The following is a 14,170-nucleotide window of genomic DNA, read 5'->3' as shown; positions in this document are numbered from 1 at the left end:
AATAAACAGAATCCCTTCATAGTCTCCTTCAGTGTTTAACCTCAGTGTCATGAACGTTCTGTCAGATGTTCCGAGGTGTCCCGCATTAACGTTTATCTCTTGTCCAGTGTCCAGTCTGGCTACAACTATGCAAATATCCCACATGTCCAGTGATAAACTGCCCACAGCTGAATATATTGCCCTCAGTTTTTGTCAGTTTGTGCCATTAAAATATTCAATACGAGACATTGAAACCAGTCGAGCGAATTAATAGTGCTGTGACAGCGTGAAGGGATCGGCTCCCGTGTTACGTGCAAGACATGTCACATCTGCATGCCCAGACGTGCAGCGGAATTGTAAATTAATGTTTACCTCGGAAATTAATCTATGCTTAGCGGATTGGAATAATTGAAGTGAGATTCGGAGTTGAATGTGTTGAAAATATTTGATTCTTTACAACAGGATGCACATTTTGGTGTACTAATTAATCTTAATTGATTTGTGAAGATTATAACAAATTGATAACTTTTAAAGCTCCGACAGGAATAGAGGCTTTAGAGATGAGGTCAAAGCCCAACAAACATTATCCTTGCTACCCATAATGTAGGGTTAGGTATAACCTGTCTGTTGTGGTAATGTGAACAAGCTCATCATCAGAATCCATTTAAACTTGTACCTCACAGTATGGTTAAACAGACTATAGGAGTTTGAGGTCCTTGTATGATCTTTACGTTTGTTTTAATACCGTATTTAAACAAAAATTATTACAGAGATTTCAAATGGGCATTATTTTTAGGTTAGTAAATTGGAAAAGTCAGTGTGAAATTGTAACCAAGTTAGAATCTTATTGTTATGTTACTAGTAAATATAAAAAGGACTTGGAAATAAAAAAATATGTTTTGTGCTTCTAAAAATAACTATTATTAATCACGCACAAAATAAAGAATAATAGATACAAATTAATCTGTTGAATCTATTAATTTATTAAATTTATATTAACTGAAGCAAATAATTTGATAGTGGATATTAAAAACCTGAATCTTTTTATCTGAAATTATACCCATGCTAACTTTATAAATCAATTTGTTTTATTTTACTTTACTTTTATTATTTAAACTTTTTGTGTGTAATTCAGAGTTAGTAAACGTATTACTAACAGTAACAATATTATTTATTTATTTCAAAGTAATTGTTGTTCCTAATATAGCAAGCTATGGACTTCGTTATTTTTAACATGAGCTAATTGCTTATTCATACCGGTAGTGTTCTAATTTCGACCACTCCCAGTTAAAACCTACCCAGGAAAGTCAAGGCTCGGCAGATAGGCAGGTGGTGAAATGCTCGTAATGTACAATTATCCACATTAGCCGACTGTTACTGATAATTAATAGTTTTGGCTCTGTTCTCTGGAAATAAAACGTTAATTGTTGACTGGCAGTGTCAGTAATGGGCCCTTCCTTGGTGCCAGTTATTATTAAAAACTGCTCGGAACACTTATCAGATGTATCTCTGTAGACAGGTTTCTGTCTTTCCGTTTTTGGCTCGGTCATTAATTATCTGGCCTATAATTAAAATGTGTTTAGACACGTGAATATATTTTGGATTGCTTCATAACACTGTTACTGAAATGGTGTAAAATATAAGTTTCAGATGTTTAAATTAGGAAATTAAAGGAGATTAAATTTACTGCAAGAAAAGTATATCATGTAACTATTTTGGTTTAACCATTTACAACATATAATAAATTATCTTATTCATATATATATCCAGTACTCCTTCAATAATGTTAATTTGTATGTAAAATAAATGCTAAACAAGGCAAAGCCTATTAGTGCGTGGAACAAGCAACATGTTACCTAGTAATCTTTCACTTCCGGAGACCAGCACCATACTTTGGGAATCGACTAAATACATGTAAAAGAGTGAAAATCAGCCGGGAGGCAAGCTTTAAAATAATTAGGTCACGGGCAATGACGTCATCAAAATGGCCGCTCAGCCAATAATAATAATGTCGCATATCTCGGAAACCGCGTAACCGATTTTGACGCATGACATCTTATTTGAAAGGTCTAATTATTATCTATGAAAAAGGTAATTACACCTTTAGCGGTTAAACCAACGGTTTCTTTGTATTTTAGAAAATATTAATTTTTTACGCCCCACAAAATGGATTTTTTGGATTTATCATTTGGAATTATTAAAATAATCAAAATTTACTTTCCACCGTTGAATCCAGCTTTAAAAGATGAACAATTTAGTATTTTGAATCATCGCTCTATGTATATTGGTTACCGAGATATTGAAAGTAGTAAACACAGAACACTCTGTCCCCCATGTTATCCTTATGGGAAAAATAACATTTTATATCTCAGTTATTTTTTAACGTATCTTAATACAACTTGGTATGTGGTTTCACCTAGTTAGGCTACTTGATAATGACTATAAAATATTTATATTTTACATTTACATGGCAGCAAACCTACATACTCATTTCCCATGTTATTCATATGGCGAATTTATGCATGATTATTTATGAACATTGTACTGTACTTTCTCAGGTTATGTTGACAAAACTTGACGTTGAGCTTAATTTTAATTAATTATCTAAACATTTGAAATTCACTGAGTATACAGGTCTACTGCAACGGGGGTTTTATAAATATTAGTAATTTTATTTTGGGAAATATTTTTTTCCTGGATTGGTCAGACTAAGAGATCTGATGGCAATTTGTCGCAATTGTTGAACAAGAAACGTGATAAAATCCTTACGTGTTGTTTTTGTTTCTTTTGAGTTTACATTTTTCTAGTAATTTTCATATAGGGTTTGACGTCTTTTGTGCTTCTTAAAACATAGTTATTGATCGTTTAGATTATTAAAGTGGTTACCTAAAGAATATAATATTCATAGTATTTTTTTTTTTTTGGGTAAAATCTTTTGGGCTTTTCAAAACACAGTTATGGATTGTTTTTTTGTGGCTACCCTACCTGAAGAGTAGTCGGCATTTCAGGCTTTGGATTGTGGATTCCTCACTTAAACATATTATTACATAGCATTAGACCGTTTATTTAATCCTTGTATTTAACTGAAGAATAGTATGAAATACGGCTTGGCGTCTCTGTTATTTCCCTTTAACAAATTAAAAAAATGTATTATATATTTATTGTATATAATACGCGAAGCCGTTTTTGTTAACACTACTCCTCCCTTATTTGTGGGCCAATTTCAACGTTTGAGGTGTCAAAAGATTCGTCTCAATTTCTAAGAAAAAAACCACGCCTTGATATTATATGCTTGGATGAGAATCTCCCCCAGACAAATTCCGAAATAATTCAGACGGAGGCAGGAACTATTTCAAGACAAGATTAAGTTGCACTCCATTTGATATAAAATCCACCTGCAAAATACTAAAAACTTGCATACTCAGGGAATTTAAAATACTTCGATAATTAATTAAAATTACGCTTAATGTCAAGTTTTGACAGCATATGTTGTAATGAAGTGTCGAGGAAGCCCAAGGTTGGGTAATGTAATATGGGCTAAAACACCAAAGCACCGAGGAATGGTGCTCAGTGACCCGAGGGAAAAGTACTGAGGGAAAGTGATTAGGGAAAAGTGCCCAGTACTTTCGGCCAGGGGTGGATACTGGGTACTTACCCCCACTCTCCAAGCATCTTACGAGTTACGACCCTATATAAGGAGCATTCTTGGGGGACTTCGACATGTTGGGCCTCCGAGCCCGACCCCGTCGGTAGGCGCCACCGGTGGGGTATGCACTAGAAACGTGTTGAGCCCCGGCACCCCCGCACTAGAGGCGTGCTGATCCCGGTACACCCCAGTACTAGAGGCGTCTTGAGCCCGGTGCAGCTGTTTAGCGTGTTGAGCCCCGGCATCTGTTTTATTTCAGTTTAAGTCCCCGGTAGCCAAAAAAGCTGCCTCCCGGGACCATGGATCCGTCTGGAGGAGGATGAAGAGGCCCACCTTACCTATTTAAGAAGAGAAAGAGTTGTCTGGGAGAGACGGCAGTCTGCATCTGCCAACGGAACGCGTAACACCGACGGTAGCTGCTGCATTTGGGATAGTAACCCACTCAGCATTTTCCGAGACGGAGCCAGTTGGAGGACTGCAGGAGCCGTGTCGATAGGACCTCTGTGAGTCGCTACGACGGGACAGCGTCAGGAAGGAGAACCAACGTGAGGAACCCAGGACAGCAAAACGGGACAGAGGGGTCTTGAGCCGATCGACCAAGACGTCAAGGGACCGCCTAATAGACTGCCCTGGTCTATGGGGTTTCGAAGTAGAAGTCATTTGTCAATAGTTTTTGTAAACAGTTCTGAGAATAATAAATGTATCATAATTCCTACAAGTGTTCAGTCAATCTGTGTCCTGAAAACTCCCGAAAAGGTCTAAAGCTGTAAAGTAAGGAAAAGCTGAGAAAGTACAGCACAATGTTTATAAATAATCATGCATAAATTCGCCATATGAATAACATGGGAAATGAGTATGTAGGTTTGCTGCCATGTAAATGTAAAATATAAATATTTTATAGTCATTATCAAGTAGCCTAACTAGGTGAAACCACATACCAAGTTGTATTAAGATACGTTAAAAAATAACTGAGATATAGAATGTTATTTTTCCCATAAGGATAACATGGGGGACAGAGTGTTCTGTGTTTACTACTTTCAATATCTCGGTAACCAATATACATAGAGCGATGATTCAAAATACTAAATTGTTCATCTTTTAAAGCTGGATTCAACGGTGGAAAGTAAATTTTGATTATTTTAATTTTTCCAAATGATAAATCCAAAAAATCCATTTTGTGGGGCGTAAAAAATTAATATTTTCTAAAATACAAAGAAACCGTTGGTTTAACCGCTAAAGGTGTAATTACCTTTTTCATAGATAATAATTAGACCTTTCAAATAAGATGTCATGCGTCAAAATCGGTTACGCGGTTTCCGAGATATGCGACATTATTATTATTGGCTGGGCGGCCATTTTGATGACGTCACTGCCCGTGACCTAATTATTTTAAAGCTTGCCTCCCGGCTGATTTTCACTCTTTTACATGTATTTAGTCGATTCCCAAAGTATGGTGCTGGTCTCCGGAAGTGAAAGATTTTTACACTTGTTCCACGCACTATATCCACCTAAGGCCAATACAATATAACCAATATTCATGAAATCTTGACAACATTTCCAGTAATTTGACACTTAAATCATAAAAATTTGTGCAAGATAAAGGCGAGGGTGAGCACACAAAAAAGTTGTAATTTAAGAAACTATTACAAATAATGAGGTTATTGTGAGCTCACCAGCGCCTTAATTTTGGACCAATTTTGATGAATAAAGTGTGAATGCATTTATTTATTTGTGTAATGAAAATGCATTTTATGTTTTGATACTTATCAACAATATTAATAATTGTCATTATTTTTGAACACTTTAATTGGGACACAGCACATTTTGCAGTTTTCTTTAACATAATATCCATCACATGTTGTTGAAATGTTTTTGAGTTGTAGTAATGGTTCATTTAACACCATTCATGGCTTATTTACACATTGCACAGTTCTCTTAACCAATCAGCACTACTTGATGTTTATAACATTCACGAGTACATATTGAATGTACTTTGGTTTATTACAACTATTACAGTTTTTGTACATAATCATCAGCATATGATATCACTTTCAGGAGTTACGTCATGCACTTTTTTGGGATGGAGTTTATGGATCTGTTCTTTCCAAAAACATTTCTGGTTTCCCCCTATAATTTGTACTATCCACTTTGATGTTTTACCGACCATTCTGTTAACTTTACAGAGCCACCGTCAGCGCCACAGAACTTGACGGTGAACTTTGTCGACCAGTCTACGGTGATTCTGTCATGGACTTCTCCTAGTTTCCTCGGAGGTCGCTCAGACACGGTGTACAGAGTCGAGTGTGATGCCTGCGGTCCTAGTGTCATCTACTCTCCAACTACAGTAAGTCATAATCCTACCGGCTCTCATAACCTAACCTAAACTATAGTGTTATCTACTTTCCTACAACGGTGAGTTTCCTCCTGCCATATACAAGTAGACGTCCTATTATTATTCAATATAGCTGAGCAAGATGAGAATATTTACCAAACGAAAGAATATCCGGAGTGTTTGCTGTGATCATTTTTATATCAATATAACTCTGAAGTGAATTCGAGGGTAACAAAAGTTTTAGTAATCATTCGCATAAGATGCGTTTTGTTTGTTATATTTTTCCCTAATAGATTTTTTTGGACTAAAACAATTCTTTTTAATTACCAATACATGGAAAAGCTTCCAGCATTACTGAGTGTTTCACCAATAAGTAATTATTGAGATGACTGTACAAAATAACTGAGGTGACTGTTTTGAAAAATAGTTCTTGTGTCCTATCTACCACATCCTACACACACATCCTACTTACCTTTCTTATTGATATGATCTACCTGTAAGTGAGGTTCCAAAATAAATTTTTGTTAAACGACACAACATATTAATTCTGTTTTTTTTTTAGCCCCTGAGCTGGTTTTGTTGCTAAGTAATTAAATAAATAGAGTTACTTTCGTCAATCAGCTCATAGTAGTGTTACAAATGTTACGGCCGTTTCAGCATCTTCGTGCCATCATCAGACGTTCAGCCTTTATGGCGTCGTTAATATACAAAAACACAAATAACTGTCACACATACATAAACGGGAGTTTTTAACGAAACATGCCTGTTCAACACACATATTAGCACTCGAGCAAGTAGCAAGTAGCAAATGGACGTAACATTTGTAACACTACTATGATAGTCCAGTGCAATTAGACAAAAAATGACCTTGACCCGGACAAAATTGATAACAGGCTGAAAATTGGTGGAAACGTTCAGAACAATGTCCTGAGTGGCCCACACAAAGTCCCAAGAAATCCCAGTTGGGGAACGGCTGCCATCTTGAAAAAACTGCCGCCATCTTGGAAATTTAGATTTTTTGCTGTATTTTTTGAAGTAATAGTCCGGAAGGCATTATTTATGTCTCAAATTAAGCGTTTTGAACTCATGTATGAGGGTAGTATATAATTAAAGAGTTTAATACGTTCTAAGCATAAATATTATTTATATTAACCTAAAAATATATCTATAAAAATCATATAAATTTACAAAATATTTAAAAAATGAAGCTTTTTCTCTTTTGTTCTTAGTGGACTTGTTAAAGACATTAACCCTTTGATATTTCTTGCAATTCACTATGTTTAGTCTTTGGAATTGGTTAAATAAGGGGTGAATAAAAAGTCAAGACCCCCCCCCCTCTAATAACTTTCTAAGTAAATATACAGAAATATCCTTTTGGTGTTGTTGAAACAAACCATAGTAGGAAATTTCATTTGATGATTTTGAAATTTTTGAGTGTCCCCCCAAAAAAAGGAGATTTTGAGGACAACTCAAAAATTTTAAAGTATGTCCTATTCAAGTGACACCTCATCTTGAAGTGTTTACAAAAACTTAAAGAATGGTGAAAACCAGAGTTCGCTATATCTTCTCTATCCAAAATGGTAGCCCGTCAAAAGTTTAATGACGATATTAAATGGGAACTTACTACACATTAATTTTCTTGTGTAGTAAAAAGTAATTCCCCCCCCCTCTAATTTGTTCCTAAGTAAATATTACAGAGTAATCCTTTTAGTGGTGATGCAACCTTAGCAGGAAGTTTCATTTTATGATTTTAAAATATTTGAGTACTCTCCTCTGTCCAAAATGGTAGCCACTATTACAATTACGAACCAATATTACCATTGATGTTCCATAACGTTTGACGGGCTACCATTTTTAATAAAGATAAATTGGAAACTCTGGTTTTCACCATTCATAAAGTTTTTGTAATCACATTAAAATGAGATGCCACTTGAAGGGGGTTTACGTTTAAATTTTTGAGTTTCCCCCAAAATCCCCCCTTTTTGGGGAATATTTAAAAAATTTAAAATCATAAAATAATACTCCCTGCTAAGATTGGACGACCACCCAAAAGGACATCTCTGTATATTAACTTAGAAAATATTAGAGAGGGAGGTATTGACTTTTTATTCACATAGATGCTTTAATTTGCTATTTATTTATTTATTTATTCCAACAGCAAGATCACTAATTTACAATGTGGATTCAAGAAGCCTAAGTAGTAACAACATGCATTTTAACAGAAAACTTAACTAACTTAAATCTATGGCAGGAGCAGAGCAACATCGGTAACAGGAAATATAATCTTGCCTAGAAAAGCAACAATTTAACAATGAAGTTAAAAATAAATTATGAAAAAGCAATTAATAATTTTGTTTGTTCTGATCTGAAAAATAGAATCATCTAGTTGCTATAATTGATTACCATTATATTTTAATATTGCATATAAACTTACAATGTAACTACTCGCTGTTAAATAATATTGATGGTGATGTAATCTTCTTTGTAACTAGCACGGTTGGCACATCCGTGTCCAGTGCAGTATCCATGCATCGTGGTACAATTAAGACCATAAGGTTCCATAAGTTGTACTGTATCCATGAATCCATTTCAACATGGACTTGGTTTGTGCGTATTTTAACCAAATATGAGTGAAGGATGAGTGTAGGATGAGTGGCGAGATCTTGTAGTCTTGTCTCAGTTGGTAGTTAATGAGCCATATGGTGTCAGCAAGACAAGCATCTACAACTATTTTTTGTTCGGAAAGGGCTGTACTGACATCTCCCAACACTACTAAAGATGTCACAGGCTTAGGCGGACGTTGGTAAGGTGTCACTGGCTGAAAGCCATGAGATAGAAGGACACTTTTTGCTTTTGGGATGTACAGGGATTTTGGGATGCTTTTGCTGATCGTGGTACAGGAGCACTTGCATTGACACATTTCGGCTGGTGTTGTGCACTCAATGCCACCCGTGGCGTGAAGTGTACCATGTCCATAAAGTGTTTTAACGTTGTAATCCACGTTGTCGAAAACATAATGAACGTAAGCTCCGTCATCTAATGAAGGTGATACATTATCAGCTATCGAAGTCTCATAATTGACGACAATCTTGTATGTCGAGCAAATTCCGAGCTACGATAGAATGTCTAACAGCAACTTCGAGCCATACCGTCTGTGAAGGCCGAGCAGCAGGGGCGATATGAAAGATCGTGGTCGAGCTGCATTAATAATTGCATGAGCTGTATTAATTGTCTCCTTTTCAAAGCTTTATCATAGTTAAATGGATATTATATTTATATTTAACCAATTCCAAAGACTAAGCATTGTGGGGTGCAAGAAATTGCAATAGGATTAAGGGCTTAAACAAGTACATTACGAAAAAAGAGAAAAAAGCTTATTTTGTATATTTATATCAATTATTTTAGATGGGGACGCCACTATGTGCGTATTTTAACCAAATATGACTGAAGGATGAGTGTAGGATGAGTGGCAAGATCTTGTAGTCTTGTTAGTGACTAAGGCCGACATGTTCCTTAGACACAGATGTTAATTAGTAGCCCACGCAGCTAATGACAACTAAGGGGCATACAGTTTATGGAATCCGAACTACATTATAGTACTGCGGATAGTCATAGTACTCACTAGTGCGGACGTTAATCCACACCAGGGAGCATCCCATCCACCTTGCATGCCTATAAATATCCACAATTCGTATAAAAAATTGGACATAACCGTATCTAAATCATTATTATAGATATTTTTAGGTTAATATAAATAAAACTAATGCTTAGAACATAATAAACTCTTTAATTATATATTACCCTCATACATAAGCCCAAAACGTTTAATTTGAGACATAAATAATGCCTTTCGGACTATTAGACCTACTTCAAAAGATACAGCAAGAAATCTAAATTTCCAAGATGGCGGCAGTTTTTTCAAGATGGCGGCCGTTCCCCAACTGGGATTTCTTGGGACTTTGTGTGGGCCACTCAGGACATTGTTTTGAACATTTCCACCAATTTTCAGCCTGTTATCAATTTTGTCCGGGTCATAACCTAATTGCACTGGACTATGAGCTGATTGACGAAGGTAACTCTATTTATTTAATGATTTAGACACAACATAGTTTAACACTTATAATTGGTAAAGAGAACCTCCCAGTTTGAAATGTGCACATTTATGTAATAGCTACTTAAAGGAACTTAAACTTTGGTGTTGGTCAAATTCACTAACAGGTTTGGATCATTTAGTACTTCTACTAAAGTCACAAAACTAACCACGAACTTTTTTAACAATCATTTATTTTTGTTTCAGGATATATTCAATGACACCAAGATAACAATATCGGGACTGAGCCCTGTGACGACGTATCGGTTCCAAGTTTTCTCCGCCAACGGTGTGAGTGACATGACCAATGAGCCAGGAGAGTACGTGGACATCACAGTTACGACGGAAGCCTCAGTCATGTCCGCGACTGTTAACAATGTCAGAACTACATCCGTCAAGGCTTCTGAGATTACACTTACGTGGGACCCTCCGTTCACACCTGACTCTGACATGGACTCTCCGGACCACGTGGAGATGTATGAGGTGAGTGGAAGATTAAATTGCCTGTAATATAAATTGCTCAAATTTACGATTAGTTAGTAGTTAGATTAGTCAGGAGTTAGTTGTGATGAAGTACAATTTTTTAATCATCTGTTCACTTTAAGTACAATATAGTACTGATTTGAATCTTTTTAGCATACTTTTGCTTTACAGTTATGTGTAATCTATACATGTTTGACTGTGACATATAGGTTGTGAAAGAGAACATGACTGATAATTAATTGATGACAAGTGATAAGTTTTTGGTGAGCAGTGAACTAGGCTTAGAAGCACCTTAACATTAGCAAACCACAACTTAGTTATTGTTTGTTCTGTTGTTTTCTTTACTACACTTTTGGAATTGTTTAGAAGATATGGGAATAGTTTACCATTCATAGTACGGAAACATGAAGAGCAAAACTAAAGTATTCTTGTCTTATCAGGTGCGATGTTTCTCACGACATGAGGAGATCAACGCCACCAGCAAGATGACGACAGAGAACCGCATCTCATTCACCGGACTGAGGCAACGGACGGAGTACGGCTTCCAAGTGAGAGCCAAGACAACTCACGGCTGGGGAGACTTTAGTCCAACTGTCTTCAAAACAACGGGTCAAGTTTTGGGCACAGGTATGGTGAAATGACAGTCCATCTGGTAAATTTCTAGGTTTTAATAACTGTGTTTGTTCATTGTAAGTGAGATCGAATTTATTTTCTATGTTCCTGTTTAAAGTTAATTGAAGGTTCTATGTGTCCTGAATTGTCTGACATTGAATTGACATTGACTGAATTGTCTACATCTTGTCAAAACCATTTTTGTTTTTAAGTTTGCATTGGTTTTTTGTCCATCTCAATCTTCACCATACTGTTATTCCTATAGCTGTTTCCTTTTGTGTTATATCAAAAATATTATGTTTTCAACGTAAAGTCTACTAGGCAGTGTGGTTGGAGTGCTTACCTTTTGAAAGATGCCGATTTAATCCCTAAATTAATCAATTGTAGACTCACTTTCCTTATGTCATCAAGCTGACTTTTTACTGACACTTTGAAAAAAGGTCAACTTATAAGTTAAAAAGACCAGAATTTTCTTAAATAATGAGTAAACAACGCTGCTAGCATTGGGACGTTAAACCATGTAAATACTGGCTAAAGTCTCATAGCTTGAAACCAAGACTCTTGGTCAAGGTTGTTTTACTATGTAAGCCCTGAATATTTTTTTAAAAGTAAGACCTGTTTGTAGCTTACATCGGAGATGAAGATAACATGCAAGTTAGAATCATCGCAGGAGCCACTGTAGCCGTCGTTGTCCTCTTGGTCATCATAATCATCATGGCAGTGCTCTTCTTGAGAAGGTTTGTTAACTACAAAAAAAAAAAAAAAAAACACCAAACTACACCCAACATTTTTGTGTTTTCATTTGGTTTTGTGTGGTTGTTTGGTCTCACCTATATGTGATTTGTAAATTTTTCAACCAGAATATTAGTGGAAAACTGGTAGGGTACAAAAATAAATCATGCAATAGGTTAAGTTGTAGTGAATTCGAGCTCCTCTTTAATTAATGCACACTCCAAGCAAAATTATATGTCAAGCAATATTACCGTACTAAGTTTGGAAAAAAGTGTACGCACAACAGTGTTCTTGGTATTTTACAGAGAATTTATATCTTTCAATTTCAGTCTGTTAGTGTGAATTGTAGTTGATTGTCAAATAATAAGCAAGTTTATTAGACATAATTTAATACTATAAATGGTTTGAAGTAATTGTATTATCGGTAATCCAATTGGTTGCCGTGGCAACTAGTTTTGGGTCACAATGGAGCCTTTGTCAGTTGTTACAAGGACAGGTCTTCCAAAGGTCATCACATTTCACAAATATTTACAAACAACGAAAACACAACACGCATAACTAAGAGTTTTTTTACGATGCGACAGGCGGGAGTTAACGTCTAGTCTCTAAACTTGAATCATATTTCAATCATCCCCAATTAAATTTACTTCACATCATTTTACCCTTATAATTAATGCAATACAAATTATATATTAAAATCCAACTACTAAAATTGAGCCATGGGTCTTGCTAATTTTCCTGCAAAATTACAAGATTTTACAATGCTTTCAACAAAAGCAACATACAAATTACACTATTGCAATGAAAGCTAACATTTAATATTTATTTGTATGCATCGAAAATCATTCTCTATTATAACTATCAACAACAACAACAATCTAATGAAATCATGTGATTTTTTACAGTCGAACCAATGATGAATGCAACAAGAAGCAACCTAGTGATTGTGACACTTTAGAATATCGAAACGGAGAAGGTGAGTTGTGGAAGCTTCTTAAATAAACAATTATTCTACCTCAAGTATGTCCAATGAAAATCCAAACTTTTTTCTTCTAGGCTTTATGAAAACATAACTAATGTGTAGCCCATTTAATAATTTAAAAAATAGGCCTACTGTTTTGATTTTGGAAAATATCCATTTCATATCTTTTTACAATATAATGGTTCATTTACCAAATAAATAATTTGAATGTTGAGCAATGGACTTATTTAGTAAACTAGCTGTTTTATTGTTATCCTACTCTGTAATTTTGTAATTTGATGATACACAAACCTACTCGAAATAATTTGTGTGTCTAATGTCCGAAAAGTGTGAAAGTCCCTCCCCAAAAAAGTTGTACTTGAACTAGCATTGTTAAAACAAGTGTTTACAAATCCATAGTTTGCGGTTTTACCCTGTACATTTTCTACCCCACACACTAGAGTGCCCCTGTAGGGTTGTCTGCACTTAACCCCTACCTTACCCCATATGGTCTGTTTATGCCACCCAGGACTTGTAGTGACATACAGTAAGTTTTCCTCTCAAATTGCTAAACTCTACGACGCTTTCTGCTTTCAATGTTCTAATTGTGTGCCAATTGTTTACGCTTTTGTCTACTGTCAATATTGTCATTGTTGATTTAAAAGGTTATTGTGACTTGGGATAAATTTGTCAACATTTGGTTTTATATGTTATTCACATTAGCCTATAGCCAGTGTAATTGGCATATTTATCAAAACCCTTGTTTGGAGAAATTTCTAACAAGTTCTTTGTTGGTTTTATTTGGATGTAATGTATTAATTTGTTTGAAGAAAGACATTTGTGGTTTCAGATATAATTATTTTATTTTAAAACCTTTACCATTTTATTTATAATTTTAATTTTATCAGATATATCAGGAATATATCTGATATTTATCTTATTTATCCAAAAATAATTTACTGAAAAATCTACCAAAAGTAAAAATGCTCTTTTATAAGCAGTTGCTGTATAAGTCAACTTTTTAAAGAAGCATTTGAGAGTTTTACCATTGGCTTACTGCATGTGTGCATGTGCTTCTTGTGATTTAAAGAGTGCCATTGACAAACTAAAACCTTTTTTGATTCTGATAGGTAAAATGTTTGTAAAGACATTAATATGCTTACAATATAAAAACAAAATTTAATCAATATTTTTTAAAAGATTAATACAATACTTGGTTATGAGTTTTGTAAAAAGCTCTGTATAAAAGAGGTTTTAGTCTTTATTATTAAAAAAGCGGAACAATGAAAAGTAAAATTCTTTGATTCAAGGATTTGGGGGTTGAAAGTATGACGG

At 35.1% G+C, this 14,170-nt stretch overlaps 1 protein-coding gene across 4 annotated transcripts in view; it reads left to right on the top strand.

The window, feature by feature from the left end:
• LOC128991160 (ephrin type-B receptor 1-B-like) overlaps window positions 1–14,170 on the top strand; it is a 237,060-nt gene that overhangs the window by 210,588 nt on the left and 12,302 nt on the right. For 3 of the 4 annotated variants that reach the window (XM_054413937.1, XM_054413935.1, XM_054413938.1), the window contains exons 9-13: window positions 5,809–5,969; window positions 10,255–10,530; window positions 10,971–11,157; window positions 11,768–11,879; window positions 12,780–12,850. In XM_054413937.1, the coding sequence (XP_054269912.1) occupies window positions 5,809–5,969; window positions 10,255–10,530; window positions 10,971–11,157; window positions 11,768–11,879; window positions 12,780–12,850 (807 nt within the window). Of the gene's footprint in view, window positions 1–5,808; window positions 5,970–10,254; window positions 10,531–10,970; window positions 11,158–11,767; window positions 11,880–12,779; window positions 12,851–13,364; window positions 13,383–14,170 lie in introns of all 4 variants that reach the window. The other variant, XM_054413936.1, reaches the window with a different exon arrangement.

The sequence above is a fragment of the Macrosteles quadrilineatus genome, unplaced genomic scaffold (assembly GCF_028750875.1).
Source record: "Macrosteles quadrilineatus isolate MER2022 unplaced genomic scaffold, UCM_ALF_1.0 Scaffold_3__2_contigs__length_128488019, whole genome shotgun sequence".
In the NCBI taxonomy this organism is placed as follows: Eukaryota; Metazoa; Arthropoda; class Insecta; order Hemiptera; family Cicadellidae; genus Macrosteles; species Macrosteles quadrilineatus.
The sequence above is the reverse complement of the archived record's forward strand: the minus strand, read 5'-3'. Positions and strand labels throughout refer to the sequence as shown.